At 49.1% G+C, this 16,161-nt stretch overlaps 2 protein-coding genes across 4 annotated transcripts in view; one reads left to right on the top strand and one right to left on the bottom strand.

Moving 5' to 3' along the window:
* Positions 1–8,705: 8,705 nt before the first annotated feature.
* The window catches only part of GJC2 (gap junction protein gamma 2), a 47,521-nt gene continuing 40,065 nt past the window's right edge, over positions 8,706–16,161 (bottom strand). For all 3 annotated transcript variants that reach the window (XM_063169920.1, XM_063169842.1, XM_063169998.1), the window contains one exon: positions 8,706–13,572. In XM_063169920.1, coding sequence (XP_063025990.1) covers positions 12,302–13,552 — 1,251 coding nt within the window. In that variant the 5' untranslated portion in view covers positions 13,553–13,572 and the 3' untranslated portion in view covers positions 8,706–12,301. The remainder of the gene's footprint in view (positions 13,573–16,161) is intronic.
* On the top strand, positions 11,000–11,559 carry LOC134425441 (protein BUD31 homolog). Its single transcript, XM_063170125.1, has one exon. It carries the CDS (start codon positions 11,057–11,059, stop codon positions 11,489–11,491), a length of 435 nt encoding a protein of 144 aa, XP_063026195.1. The 5' UTR covers positions 11,000–11,056; the 3' UTR covers positions 11,492–11,559.

The raw sequence follows: 16,161 nt of genomic DNA, 5'->3' as shown, positions 1-16,161 counted from the left end.
AAGCTTACATTTTATCTTCCCTTATAAAAATACCACTATACCAAGCTGTGGGATGGTCAGTGGCCATCTCACAGGCAGCCCTTTGCCAACTCCCTGCATTCCCAACCACCACAGGTGTGCTGTATCAAACCCCACAGAGATATCTGAAAGGGCAGCAAGGGGAATAAAAGTGAAAATGGAAAACAGTCAGGCAGCAAGTTCAAGCCTTTATTTGTTTTACCACTTCCTACTGCCTTTATTCCTTTCCCTTTGGGGTTGCTTTTCTTTTCTCATGGAGTTGTTCAGTTATTACATGCAAAAATGCATGTTTGAGTCCAGAATTTAGTGGCTAATAAAGTCATGTTGAAAAATTTCAGTGTCAGAAACTACAACCCTGCCAGTTTGGTGCATTAAATGAGCTCAGGGGTTGGTTTGAGACAATCCATGGTGTAACTGAGCCCTGGGAGGGTTTGTGCCAGCCCTCAGTGAGTGTGTGCCTGGCTTCACTAAAAATGGGGGACCTGAAGCCTTGGGTGGGAGGGACAACACAATTCCCAGAGCTTCCATGAGTTTAATTCCTACTGGGAGATGTGGAATTCTAGTGGGAATCCATTAGAATCCCACATCTAGTGGGAAACCTCTGGTGGGAATCCACTAGAATCCCATATCTAGTGGGAATCCACTAGAATCCCATATCTAGTAGGAAACTTCCAGTGAGAATCCACTAGAATTCCATATCTATTGGAAATCTCTAATGGGAATCCACTAGAATTCGATATCTAGTGGGAAACTTCCAGTGGGAATCCACTAGAATCCCATATCTAGTGGAAATCTCTAATGGGAATCCACTAGAATCCCATATCTAGTGGGAAACCTCCAGTGGGAATCCACTAGAATTCCATATCTAGTGGGAAACCTCTAATGGGCATCCACTAGAATTCGACATCTAGTGGGAAACTTCTAGTGGGAATCCACTAGAATCCCATATCTAGTGGATATCTGTAATGGGAATCCACTAGAATCCCACATCTAGTGGGAAACCTCCAGTGGGAATCCACTAGAATTCCATATCTAGAGGAAAATCTCTAATGGGAATCCACTGGAATCCCATATCTAGTGGGAAACCTCCAGTGGGAATCCACTAGAATTCCATATCTAGTGGGAAACTTCCAGTGGGAATCCACTAGAATCCCACATCTAGTGGGAAACCTCCAGTGGGAATCCACTAGAATCCCATATCTATTGGAAATCTCTAATGGGAATCCACTAGAATCCCACATCTAGTGGGAAACCTCCAGTGGGAATCCACTAGAATTCCATATCTACTGGAAATCTCTAATGGGAATCCACTAGAATTCCATATCTAGTGGGAAACCTCTAGTGGGAATCCAATAGAATTCCACATCTAGTGGGAAACCCATACTTGGCATTTAATTGTCAATAACTCATCCTGGCCAGGGATAACCTCTGCAGCCAGCCCCGCAGGGCAATGCTGCCCTCATAAATTCGTTTTCTCCAGCTTTTTCTTGGGGTTTTAAGCACAACACCCACGTGAGCTGCAATTATTCCTCCCAACCCTTGTGCATGAAATATTGTGGGAGGCAGCTGTGGTAAACCATAGCAGCACTCCTGGGACAATATCCCGCAGCCTTGGAGAGGAAAAACAGGGATTGTGGCAATGCAAAATCGCTGCTGATAGGGGGAATTGCAAGTACAACAGAGCAAAGTGGAAGCTGAGCTTGGAGGGAGGGAGTTTGTGCATCCAAAAGCTGCTCTGAAAGGAGGGTGGGCACATCTCTTTTCTCCCAGGGAACAAGGGACAGAGGAAACAGCCTGAAGTTGCACTGGGTGAGGTTTGGATTGGATATTAGGGAAAATTTCTTCATTGAAAGAGTGGCCCAGGGAAGTGGTGGGATCAGCAGCCCTGGAAATGTTTAAAAACAGAGTGGATGTGGCACTTAAGGACAGGGTTTGGTGGTTATATGCTGGGTTAATGGTTGAACTCAAACTTAAAGAGCTTTTCCAACCTTAATTAAGGGCTCTGTGATTCCTGCTGGGTGGACTGAGAGGAAGGGACAGCTCTTCCTGCATTTCCCTGGTGTGGTTTTTGATGAGTGTTTTACTCTAGCTGAGAGTAAAAAGAAATAGGTTGTTGTTGTGTTGTCCTGTATATAAAGTCTTTATTTTATATTCTTTTAAGATCTTTTGCAGGTGAGAGTTCTAAGGGGATATATTGTTATTTTTGGTATGGTAGTAGTAGTGAAATAGTAATAATTGAGTGGGATTTTGAGTAGGTAAGAGTTAAGCTTACATTTTGTCAGGGGCAGGCTAACTTCATGGAAATACCACTACCATGGTGGAATTGTGCCTATGAGCAAAAAGGCCTCTGCTCTCTGCTCCAGCTTTTTACATCAAGGCACTTAGTGTAAGTTTCTACTAAAAGCTAAAATCTATATTCTAAATCTATATTTCTATTTCACTGTGTAGCTTCATATATCTCAGTTTCTCCAGGTCAATCCCTGTGCCTAAATTTTCCCTGTGCCCTGAGGGGCTCCATTCCAACCCTGGGAGGATGGATTGGGAGCCAGGGGGATGCTGTGGCTGGAATTCTGGAATTCTGTGACCCCAGAGAGAACTGGAGAGCCACTGGCAATTTCACTGTGGCTTTCCAAAGGAATGGGAGGCGTTGTGTGTGGCATTCACATTGTCTGAAAAATCCCTTTGCCCAGGATTTTTCTCCTGGGAAGCTGAGAAGCCTCAGAGAAAAAAGGAAACAATTCTTATCTCATTTGCTTCTCCTGTGTTGTGCTCACACGTGGAATGTGTTTGGAGATTGTTTACCCACAGGTGATTGTTCCATTGGATTCTGCTGTGAGTTGTTTTCACTCTTTGGCCAATCAGGGCCAAGCTGTGTCAGGACTCTGGAAAGAGTCAGGAGTTTTCATTATTATCTTTTTAGCATTCTGTAAGTATCCTTCCTGTATTCTTTAGTATACTTTAGTTTAGTATTCTTTAATATAATATAGATCATAAAATAATAAATTAGCCTTCTAAGAACATGGAGTCACATTCATCATCCCTCTCTGCCACAAGGCTCCCTGCAAATACAATAGTTGTGATTATTCTGCCTGTTCCCAAAATGCTGTGGATGGGGGCTGCTTTTGCCTTTCTTCCTTCTGTGATTTGGGATCAACCCCTAGGGCAGGGACCAGGCTGCTCCAAGCCCCATCCAACCTGGCCTTGGCTCTTCCCTGTCTCTTGGTGGCACCACATCCTGTGTCCTGCCAAAGAAGTTGTCAACTTTTATAAAAGTCACATTTTCTGAAAAATCTCTGCCCAGGATTCTTCTCCTGGGAAGCTGAGAAGCCTCAGAGAAAAATGAAAACTATAATTATCTCATTTGCTTCTCCTGTGTTGTGCTCATGTGGAATGTGTTTGGAGATTTTTTATTCACAGGTGATTGTTTCATTGGTTTCATGTGAATTGTTTTGACTCAATGGCCAATCAGGGCCAAGCTGTGTCGGACTCTGAGGAGAGAGTCAGGAGTTTTCATTATTATCTTTTTAGCCTTCTGTCTGTATCCTTTCTATATTCTTTAGTATAGTATTCTTTAATATATTATAGATCATAAAATATTAAATTAGCCTTCTGAGAACATGGAGTCCAGTTCATCATTCCTCCCTTCATTGCAGTATGAGAAAATACAGTCAGTATTTTACTTATATATTACTGAGTCAACTTAGGTCAACTTCCAGAGAAACAGTAAAAAAATGCATGTTCGAGTCCAGAATTTTTTTCCTGAGGACATTTGGAGAGGGGTTGTGAGTGCCCAGTGTCTGTGATTTAATGGGAGCAGCGCACACTGAGGTGCTTGCAAAGCCTCTTTGGCTCTCTCACAAAGTGTTTTCCCATTGTTTGCTCACCCTGGATCATCAATTTCTCCCAGATTCCCCAAAGTTTTATTGCTTTTGAAAGGCCAGGCTTCCCTCAGCAGCCTGAGCTGTGTGCCTGAGGGATCTGCAGTGATTCATCGGGGAGACAAGGCATCCCAAACAACACCAAGGTCAAATGCTTCTTAAGGCAAAACTATTCTGGGATGGTTTGTGGCCATAGCAGGGAAAACAGAGCTCCTACGTGGCCAAACCAGGCCAGCCAGAGATGGAGAAGGATTTCTCCTCATCACTCGGAGCCCTTGCTCAAGCAAGCACCACACGCTTTACGTACTGTAACAAAATGTAAGTTTTATTCCATATTATTAGTAATGGATGTGGAATAGCCACAGTTGAGTTGGACTGGTGTCCCTTTCCCTTTTGACCAGTGGTTCATATTCTAACTACAGCCCAGATGTAACATTTACACTGCAAAATACTTACAGATTCCACCTCATACTCCAAAAGTTTCTGGTACAAATACAGTTAGTACATTTAAAAAAAAAATAACAACCAAAAAAAAAAAGAAAAAAGAAAAAAAAAGCCCCACCAATCCCAGACACTTTGTAACAGCACAGACTGGTTATGGCCTTGAGTTTAGTTCAAGTATTTCCCAGTGGAATGCAATGCAAGCAAGAAGGTAATCTGGCTTTTGTGGGACATTCCTGGCCCTGAATGGTAAGAAGAGAAATGTAAGTGTGGGCACTTCATCTGACCAAGTTTAGTGAGAGAGTCAACGTTTATGATTAGTTCAGCCACAAAGCCAAACCTCCCTTGTGTGTGTGGACAAAACTGCTACCTGGAGAAAAGACAGAAATAAAAGCAAAGCATTAATTACACCATTGGCATTTCTTACATGGCTGATGCTCCACCCTCTAAACGAATTTCCTCTGGTTGCTGGTTGAGTTAGGAACAATTGTGGTGGGGATTTTGCTTGTGGCTGTGAATATTTTGCTGCTCTGTCCTTTTCCTGCCCCCAGTGACAGGATGAAAGGAGTCATTCCTGCAGAGTCATCGTCATTGCATTTGGTCACCTTTGTGGCAGTGACTCAGTGGAGAAACCCAACATCCTAAAGGGTTTACAGAGTGGAGGAGGAAAGGGGGAAGTGAGCAAATCAATATATATAGAAATAATAGTAAGTAATAATATTTTCTGTTCCTAGGGCTGTCTGACCCATGCTGGCTCCTGTGTGTGACCCAGATGGGATTTGGGAGAGCTTGGATCCCTCCTCCCCATGCTCAGAGGATCAGCATTGTCCTCCAGGCTGGCTGGGACCTCACTTTGCATCCCTGACACCAACTGGGAATGCACCCCTGTGCTTGAGTCCCTGCAAAACTCTTGGAAAACATGGGAAAGCAGGCTCAGCTCCCCTTGGGAAGGGATGTTGTGCAGGGCTGGGAGTGGTCATCCCGTGTCCCTGCCCAGCGAGGGGGTTATTGATCCCCCAAGAGTCTGCCCTGGCTCTGGCACCCATCAATAATGCAGTTATTGACTCTCCCTGCAGAAAACAGCCTGTGCATGTGAGATGTGAGGGTGACACCAGCTGGGGAGAGGCTCCAAACCCTCTGCAGGTCACTCACAGCCCCCTTGGCTCGCTGTGAGACAATGAAAAGGGGTTTGAAGGAGGGCGCGAAGATTCTGACTGCGCAACCACACATCTGCAGAGGGGAGCAGTGGGGATTTGGGGAGGAGCAGAGTGAGGAAGAGGAGAAGGGAGGGAAGGTGACACAAGGAGCAGCACTGCCACACTGCTGGGAATTTGTCAAGTGGCTGCTGTTGGTCCAAAGACACCAGAGAAAACCATGCTAGAAAATCAGCCCTTGCAGAAGAGTTCAGCTTAAAGCACATTTGAGGGTGCAAACAGTCTCCAAACAACCAAAATATGCAGAGCTAAAGGCATGAGGCTTCTCCATGTCTCCATGGGGTTGCAGAGAGGGGGTTCATGTCACCCTTCAGGGTGATGGTGGCAAGTTGGCCAGAAGATCCATGGTCTTTTCCCACCCTGCTGCTCCAAAGCTGGAATCTCCTGCTGGGGTATTGCTGGGGCAGCCCTGCTGTACAGACTGGGATTAATGGGTTAATCAGGTCTCTGTGACCAGTTTTGGGGGGTTTTAGCTTAAAATCTGCCCTTGGCTTTCTCCCTTTCCCTGACTTTGGGAGGTTTTAGCTTAAAATCTGCCCCTTGGCAAGGCGTTAGCCAAGGTTTTTTCCTGGCACAAGAACAAGGGAGTGACATTCCTATCCCTGGTGTGGTGACTCAGGGGGGATCTGCAGGTCAGCAGGAGCTGAGGGGAGGATCTGAGTCACCAGCAAGTGCTCAGGCCATGGATGGTGCTGTGAGGGGGGTAGGGGCAGGAGAAACCCAAAATGCTGCACTCCTGCCTCCCAGCATCGCGTGGGAAGCACAAGTTGATCTGGGGCTGTGGGATTGTTGTTGCTCATGGAAAAGGAATCACAAGAACCCAGGCAGAATCCAGCCATGGTTATCCTCAGAGTTTCCATCCCTCCCTTGGGATCACAACTTTAAATGCACACAGTTTCCCCCGGGACACAGGGCTGGGAATAAAGGAGAAGTCACGCTGATGTGGGGGACAAGCTCATGCCCTGCACAGCTGTGTCGCAGACATCTTTTATGAAAATCTTTTCCTTGAGATTTTTTCCTCCTGGGAGGCTGAGAGGCCTCAGAGACAAGATGTAAACAATGATTATCTGCTGCTGTAGAATGCAACATGTGCATCTGTGATTGGTCTTATGTAGATGTTTAGAATTAATGGCCAATCACAGTCCAGCTGGCTCTCTGTCTAAGCCACAAACCTTTGTTATTCATTCCTTTCTATTCTCAGCTTAGCCAGCCTTCTGAAATGAAACTCTTTCTTCTATTATTTTAGTATAGTTTTAATATATTATATATCATAAAATAATTAATCAGCCTTCTGAAACATGGAGTCAGATCCTCGTCTCTTCCCTCAACCTGAGACCCCTGTGAACACAGTCACCCAGCTGCAGTGACCAGGGAACAAATTTCCACCCAGGGAACAAATTTCCACCCAGGATCACCTCTCTCCTCCCCAGCAGCCTGGGATGTGGCCCTGCAGGCATTTTTTCCAGGTTTCAGCAGCCCTGTGAGCAGCCAGCCTCTCCTGCTGTGCCCAGCACATCCCCAGCCAGCAGGGAGCATATTCCCAACATGGGACAAGGACAAACACAGCACTGGGATATGTTTGTCACCACCATGGTGTGACCCTTCTGAGCCTTTCCTGCAAAACTCCCAGCAGAAGGGATGGATGGATGGATGGATGGATGGATGGATGGATGGATGGATGGATGGATGGATGGATGGATGGATGGATGATGGATGGATGATAGATGATGGATGGATGGATGGATGGATGGATGGATGGATGGATGGATGGATGGATGGATGGATGGATGGATGATGGATGGATGGATGGATGGATGATGGATGGATGGATGGATGGATGGATGGATGGATGGATGGATGGATGATGGATGGATGGATGATGGATGGATTGATGATGGATGGATGAATGGATGGATGGATGGATGGATGGATGGATGAGGGATGGATGGATGGATGGATGGATGGATGGATGGATGGATGGATGGATGGATGGATGAGGGATGGAGGGATGGAGGGATGGATGGATGGATGGATGGATGGATGGATGGATGGATGATGGATGGATGGATGGATGATGGATGGAGGGATGGATGGATGGATGGATGGATGAGGGATGGAGGGATGGATGGATGGATGGATGGATGGATGGATGGATGGATGGATGGATGGATGATGGATGGATGGATGGATGAGGGATGGAGGGATGGATGAGGGATGGAGGGATGGATGGATGGATGGATGGATGGATGGATGGATGGATGGATGGATGATGGATGGATGGATGAGGGATGGAGGGATGGAGGGATGGATGGATGGATGGATGGATGGATGGATGGATGGATGGATGCCACTGCCAGCTGCTGCTGTGCTGATGCTCCTCCTGCATCCACTTACCCTTTTCTCGAGCTGCAAGAGCAAACAGCATTCCAGGCATTTTGCTCAGCCAAAGTTCCCAGGGGATGAAGGGCATATCCAAATTCCCTGTCTGTTCCTAAAAATGGCCAAAGGGATGGACATTTAGGGAACAGGCATCCCCAGGGCTGTTAGGGACTGACCTCAAGGACATGAGAGTGTTGTTCAGCTAGAAATCAGGAATATCCCATGGATGAGAAATCCTGGCACAGCCTGAGAGAACAGCTTGGCACAGGGAGAATTTACTTCTTTTGCCATAGGTTTGATCCTGAGGGCTCTGCCTGTCTGGGTTCTCTGTGGTGGAAATGAAACCACCCTCTGACAAAGAACAGTAGGAGCCTTGGAGCTCAGCAGCTTGATTTTAATATGCACCCAAAGTAAGGTAAATGCATGAAAACCACCCTAAAATCAAGCCCAGCTGAAAAAAATTCCCCATAACTCAGGAAAAACTTCCTGCTCTTGTCCTGGTCCTGTCCCCACCGAAGCCAGACCTTCTTCAAAGCCCCCCCCAGCAAATGTGGGACCCCCTCCCATTCCCCAGGTGGGGCTGGAGGATAACAGGCCCAGATGGGACCAGCCCCAGCCCTGGAGCAGCTGGGTTCTCTCAGAGGAGGTGGAAGGGAGGCTGTAGAAGGAGCAGAGGGTTGACATCACATTTACACCAAGCTCTCTATGTCTACGTTCACACTCACATGTTCATAGTGCCTGTATCTACACATGGACACACACACACCACTATGCATAGATCTGCCTCCTGCCACTATTTATAAGGGTTTGATTAATCAGAAAAACAAATTTGCCAACAGTGCTTTTCCTCAATTAATCAGAAAAACAAATTTGCCAACAGTGCTTTTCCTCAATTGATCAGAAAAACAAGTTTGCCGACGCCAATTGCCAAAAATTCAGCAAGTAAAGGAGCCTCGACTCTTTACACTTTTGTTTTCATGGTTGCATAAAGGCACTTTCTGATGATGTGAAGCAGCAGTTTGTTATAACCCTGTAACTGCAACAATTCCCATCACATCTGTAGCGAGTGCTACACAGGCACCAGTAGGACACAATGTCACTGAGGGTTTGGAGCAGAGTCGGCGCTGGGCACGACTCCCGTGGTCAGGGCGAGAGGGGCTCCGAAGGTGTTCCCCATCTCTGCAGGCCCAGCACTCGGCTCCTCACGGCCAGACACCACTCCAGTCTCTCAGCTCTTATTTGGCTCGTTGTTTTTGGGGTTTTCTCAGTACGTTTGGAGCCGTAGTCCCACACAGCATGCTGGTCCTGGAGTCACTTTGCAAAACCCCCCTCCAGGTCTCTTCTCCTCACTGTTCGGGATGTCCCCACCCGTTACTGTCTCAGAGAAGGGCCATTACCTCGCCCCAGCCAGGGCTTTTACTAATACAAAAACAACCATTAACGACAACGACCCGTAATTACCATAACACAGGCAGCAGCCCAGCAGTACTGGTAACCTTTTTCTCACAGAAAAAAATCAACTGAATTTTTGTTCATAACAGTGCCAGTTCTGGTTCACAGCATCCAACAAGGCCCTCATTGGCATGTGCCAGCCCAGGCAGGCCATCAGCTGTGAGCCTGCCACCAAGGTCCCTGCAATATGTCAGTGGTTTTCTTACCAAAGGATCAGGAATTAATTTGATTAAGGGTGTTTAGTAATTAAACGCTGCCTGGCCTGCAGCACTCGAGCCTTGCCATGCAGGAGGGTGGCTGATCCCTGTCAGCCTAGCTTCTCTCCTGAGCCACCAGCAGCTCCTCTTCCCAGCACAGCACATTGTCCAGTCTCTGCTGGGGGCTCTGGTGCTGAGCCAGGGGCTGGGAGGTGGGGAGGGTTTGCTGTTACTCACTGGAGTGTTGTAGTGTGTTCATATGTGTGTTCCTTAAGTTCATTTAATTCCTCCCTGATTTTATGCATCTGCTCCCCCCCATTTTGTGTAAAATGGTTCTGCCCTCCTCAGTTTTCCCGCCACAGCCCTGCCAGTTCTATTGTCAATCTTTTAGGTTATATAATTCCTCCTCCCCTTTTTCCCTTACAGGTATGCTTTTTCTCCTTCCTGGGCCAAGTCAATCACCCCCCGCCCCCCCCACTCCACCTAGCATTCCAGAAGCTTCTCCTCTTTGGGGGTTGTGGTTGGCTGTGGTCCCGGGGCCCCTCCCATACCTGGTACCTATTGGGCTCTCCACTTTGTCATTTGTGTTAAGCTCATCCCTTCTTCTCCCCCCATTGGTCTTCTGTAAACCCCTCCCGGGTCCACTCCTTCCCTTTATAACCCTGAGGCACCCTTTGTTCTGGGTCATTCGCTGATACATCGTGGGCTTTCCAATAAACCTGGTTAGCCCCCCTGGCGAGTGTCCAACTCCTTCCTTCTCGTCGTTTAGCAGCGATCCAGTCCGCAACCAGCACAGCCCGAGGCCTTACGACGGGATTCGAAGCCGCAACTCCCCGCACCTGAGGAGGGCTTCGAGACGAGAAACCATCCGCCTGAACTTTTCCTTTGCACCGCTGCTGGATCAGGTGAGCCCCGGACTCGGTGGTTACCCCCGCGGCCTTTTTAATTTTCCCTGGGAGCCCTCCCTGCGCTGGGGACTGCTCCCGACCCTTCTTCCCTTGAGGGCTGGTCTCTGGGCGCTGCTCGTGGCCGGGGGAAATTCTCTCTCTCGGCGCGGGGCGGGGGGTCTCGGTCTGCCGCTCGGTGTGCCCCGGCTCCCTGCTGCTGCTGCTGCTGCTCGGGGATTTTAAAAGCAGTATACACAGCTGCATTGTTTCTCTGCAGCGTGTTTTGCTGTCCTTCAGAATTCGTGCCGGCGGGCGCGGGGAAGCTCTGCCCTCTCTCTGTGCGGTAGGGGCCCTCTCGGCGCGGGGTGTTCTTCTGGGGACAGTCCTCACCCCTTTCGTTTTTGGTTTTCCCTTTCCTGTGGGGTCTGCTTCCCCAGACTTGGGGCCAGGTCCCACCACCTAAATTCCTTTCTTTCCCCCCAGTGAACCCCCAGACTTGGGGACAGTGGGTGGAGCAGGGGCCGGCGGTGTGACTCTTGAGGGAGTGCTGGCAGTTCCCCTCGCCCTTTGGCCCTCTCGCTGCCGAGGCAATGCCCAAAGTGAAGGGGAGCAGGAAGCCGCCCCCGGATGGCTGGGAGCTGATCGAGCCCACGCTGGACGAGCTGGACCAGAAGATGAGAGAAGCTGAGACAGAGCCACACGAAGGGAAGAGGAAAGTGGAGTCTCTCTGGCCCATCTTCAGGATCCACCACCAGAAAACACGTTACATCTTTGATGTCTTCTACAAGAGGAAAGCAATCAGCAGAGAGCTCTATGAGTACTGCATCAAGGAGGGCTATGCTGACAAAAACCTGATAGCCAAGTGGAAGAAGCAGGGCTATGAGAACCTCTGCTGCCTGCGCTGCATCCAGACTCGGGACACCAACTTTGGCACCAACTGCATCTGCAGGGTCCCCAAAAGCAAGCTGGAAGTGGGCAGAATCATTGAGTGCACTCACTGTGGATGCAGAGGCTGCTCTAGGTGAAGCCTTCTGTCATCAAACTTGTTTTTTGAACTCTGAGGGACATCCTTCTCCTCAATGGACTATGGGTGTAATTACAGCCATTTTCTGTGATGGGCTATTTCTGTATTAAATTAAAGCATCAGCATGGTCACCTGGATCATGCATAAATGGGGTGTCGCAGACATTTTTCCACAGAAATCCTTTCTTTCAGATTTCTGTGTCTTCGGGAGGCCAGAGGCCTCCGAAGAGAAGGTAAACAATTATTATCAGCTGCTGTGGAATGCAACAGGGACACCTTGATTGGCTCATTTCCTATGTTTATAATTAAGGGCCAATCACCAGGGCAAGTGAGGGGACTGAGTCCCTGGACACAACTTTGTTTGGGATTCTTTTCTATCTATTCTTAGCTTAGCTAGCAGCTCTGCAAACCTCTCTCTATATTCTATTTAGTATAGTCATAATGTATTATATATCATATCTTAATAAATCAAGCCTTCTGATCAAGATACAAGAGTCACCGTCTCTCTATCACCAGCAGCACCCACTCAGGTCGCTGTAATAAATGGGGGGGAGCAGATACATAAAATGGGGGAGGAATTAAATGAACTTAATGAACGCACTACAACGCTGGAGGTTCCCAGTTGGAGAACACGTTTGAAACAGGGAAGAAATGTCTTTTGTTAACTGGAAGACAGCACTAAATTGGTCCAACACTCCTTTCACTCTCTCGACTTCCATGCAAAAACCGTGCCCTGCGAAACACACGCGAGATAACACCGAAAACCAGAAATAAACCAAAACCAAAGCCCCTCTCACGGCTTCCTGACACAGTTATATCCACACGGATGTCTTCCCATCTTTACTGCTGGAGCTGCCTTTCTCCAGTGAGGCCTTGGGCTTAGCACCTTGTTTCTCCTGGGCGGTGTTGGCCCTGTTCTGCTCCACCACAGTGCCCCCCGAGGCGGGGCTGCTGGTCCGAGAGGGCTGGGTGTTGGCCTGGGTGCTGCTGTAGCTCTGGAAGGCGATGTCCAGCTGCTCCTGGGCCACCCTCAGGTGCTTGTGCAGCGTGGACAGGTCGGCGGGCAGGTTCTCGTCGGGGCTGGTGCATTGCTGCTCCTGGGCCACGTTGGCCAAGTTCTGCTCGTGGGCCATCAGGCTGTTGGGGATCTTGGTGGCCTTCTCGGATTTGACGACCAGGTTGTACTCGGGAGGGCAGGAGATGTTCTTGGGGTAGGCGTAGTTGTAGGGCGGCTGGCGGAAGCTGTTGATTTTGCGGTTGCGGATGGCATCGCGGATGGTCCCGAAGCCCAGGTGGAACATCTCGCACATGTTCAGCAGCAGGCACAGGCAGCTTACCACGTACATCACCAGCAGGAAGATGGTCTTCTCCGTGGGCCGGGACACGAAGCAGTCCACGGTGTGGGGACATGGGACCCTGTTGCAGACGTAATATGCTTCCACCTCAAAACCGTAGAGCAGATACTGGCCTATCAAGAAGCACACCTCGAAGGAAGCCCGCGTGAGGAGCTGGAAGACGTAGATCTTCATCAGCCCCTCCTGCTGGATGCGCCTCCTCCCGTCGTGCTTCTGCTGCTCCTTGCACTTGGGCTTGGCCTTGCTGGCCTTGTCGTGCTCGGCCGCGTCGTCGGAGATCATGGGCTCCTCCTCATCGGCCTCCATGGCGTCCTCCATGTTGCGCACGGCCTGCCAGTTGAGGGCAAACTGCTTCTTCTTCTTGAAGCCCTTGAGCTTCTCCTCCTCCTCGGCCGAGCGGGCGATCCTGTGGATGGCATAGCCCAGGTACATGACGGAGGGCGTGGAGATCATGATGATCTGGAAGACCCAGAAGCGGACGTGGGAGAGCGGCGCGAAGGCGTCGTAGCAGACGTTGTCGCAGCCCGGCTGCTTGGTGTTGCAGGTGAACTTGCTCTGCTCATCGGAGTAGATGGACTCGCCCCCCACCGCCGTCAGGACGATGCGGAAGACGATGAGCACGGTGAGCCAGACCTTCCCCACGAAGGTGGAGTGGTTGTGAATCTCTTCTAGCAGGCGGGTGAGGAAGCTCCAGCTCATGTTGGTCATAAGGGCTGCTCAGTTAGAACCTGCACGGAGAGGGGCGAGATAAAAGCAAACAGGGATGGGAGGTCACATCTTGTGCCAGAGCAGTGACTGACCCTTGTGCCGGGCACTGGGGAGGCCACACCTCGAATGCTGGGGTCAGTTTTGGGCTCCTCATGACAAAGAAATACATTGAGGAGCTGGAGCGAATCCAGAGATGGGAATGGAACTGGAGAAGGGGCTAGAGCACCAGGATGTAGCCATGATATTTTATGAAGAATTCTTTTGCCAGGATTTTTCTCCTGAGAAGCTGAGAAGCCTCAGAGGAAAAGAAAAACAATAATTATCTGCTGCTGTGGAATGCAACAGGTGCATCTTTGATTGGTCTCATGTGGTTGTTTTCAATTAATGGCCAATCACAGCCCAGCTGGCTTGGACTTTCTGGTCAGTCACAAGATTTTATTATCATTCCTTTCTATTCTGTTCAAGCCTTTTGATGAAATCCTTTCAGTATAGTTCTGGTATATTACTCTCCTTTAATATATCATAAAATAATAAATCAGCCTTCTGAAACATGGAGTCAAGATTCTCATCTCTTCCCTCCTGGGACTCCTGTGAACACCACCACACCAGGAGGGGCTGAGGGAGCTGGGAAGGGCTCAGCCTGGAGAAAAAGGGATCAGGGGGGCCCTTGTGGCTCTGCACAGCTCCTGACAGGAGGGCACAGCCTTGGGCTCGGGTTCTGCTCCAGGGAACAGGGACAGGAGCAGAGGCAACGGCCTCAATCAGCACCAATGCAGGTTTGGATTGGATATCAGGGAAAATTTCTCCCCTTAAAGTGTGTTCAGGGCTGGAGCAGTGGAAGATGCTCCCACAACACAGAGACGTGCCCTGTTGAAACATTTTTCATCAGTAAACCCAGAAAAATGCAAAGAATCAGTGGAAAAATGGGAATATTTGTGTTTACAGGCAAATGGCCCTTTTAAGTCCCTCTTGAAACAAAGCAAAACAAAACTTTAATCAAATACAGACTGTTTCAAAAATAAACCTTGAGAAGCTTTCAAGAGAAAAGCATGGATTTGTTAGGAGACCTGGACAGCTGGGGAGGAAGAGCTTGTAACGAGCATTTCGTGTTTAGCTTAACATACAGAGAGTTCCTTGGGTGACCTCAGGCAGCACCAAAGACAGGAGGGATCTCACTGCTTGGCTGGCACAGATACTGAGAGATGAGAGCAGTAGGGAAAACACCTGCACCCCGAGAAAAGAGGGAAGGGAAGAGGAAGAGGAAGAGAAGAGAAGAGGCTGTTTTCCTATGTGCAAGAAGGGCATCAACCATAAATCTCCATGCTGGGTGGGGAAAAGGCTGAGTGGGGAAAATGCTCATAAAATCTCAAAATTCTATAATTTTTGGGGGTTGGAAGGGACCCTAAAGATCCTATTCCATGGGCAGGGACATCTCTTAGACCAGGTTGCTCCAGCCCCATCCAGCCTGGCGTGGTGATGCCACGAGACACCAGCCTGGCTTGGCACCACTGGAGACACAAATTTCGCTGTGGGGTCTCCGTGGTGGGAGCACAGCAGCAGGAAGGGAAACGTGCCCCGCTCTGATCTCCACATCCAGCCCTCCTGGAATGCAACTCTGCTCCCACTGCTCCCCCGGAGAGGAGCCAAGCAGCGCTGCTTTGGTTCGCGCAGATGGAATTTTCTAACCCTGCTATTTCCAGATCAAACAAATCCCCTGTGAACGCAAACCCCCGAGTCTTCACACGCCGGGCTGGGGGAGAGCTCACGGCACCACAGATGGTGCTCTTCCTGTCCTGGGGCTGGGGAAACTGAGGCACAGCTGGGTCATCAACCAGCAAAAGTGGGAAATTCTCCTCTCTGCCATCAACCCTCAAAGCTGCTGGGAGCAGAATCCCCCTCTCCTGGCCCAAAAGTGATGCCTTGCTCAGTACATGTGATAATTGGGATAATTCAGCAACTGCAGGACATGGAAAGTGATGCCCACTGAGATATTCTTTATTTATTGATGAAATTTGGTTTATTCAGGGGTGAGATGGGAAAGTTCCCTGTTTGAGTGCCTTTTTTTGCTTCCTTACAGTGGGTACACCCTAAAGAGTATTTAACTCTTTCTCTGTCATGTTCACATTCAGATAAGGGCAAATTGAGGTGTTAAATGATTTGCAGAATTAATCCAGGCACTCAACTGATGTGGGGCTGGGAAGGGAAGACCCTGCTGGGGAAACTGAGGCACAGCTGGGTCATCAGCCAGCAAAAGTGGGAAATTCTCCTCTGTGCCACCAACCCTCAAAGCTGCTGGGAGCAGAATCCTCCTCTCCTGGCCCAAAAGTGATGCCTTGGTCAATTCAGCCCCTGCAGGACATGGAAAGTGATGCCCACTGAGATAATCTTTATTTACTGAGGAAATTTGGTTTATTCGGGGGTGAGATGGGGAAGTTCCCTGTATTTAACTCTCCCTCTGTGGTGTTCACATTCAGATAAGGGTAAATTGGGGTGTTAAAGGATTTGCAGAGTTAATCCAGGCTCTCAGCCAAGCTCCAGCTGATGGGGTCTGGGAAGGGAAGGTCCTGCTGGGTGTGGGGCATGGTGCATCTGCCTGTGGAGCATCCTGG

Source organism: Melospiza melodia, chromosome 1, assembly GCF_035770615.1.
Source record: "Melospiza melodia melodia isolate bMelMel2 chromosome 1, bMelMel2.pri, whole genome shotgun sequence".
Classification (NCBI taxonomy): Eukaryota; Metazoa; Chordata; class Aves; order Passeriformes; family Passerellidae; genus Melospiza; species Melospiza melodia.
This window is presented reverse-complemented; position numbering and strand designations above follow the sequence as displayed.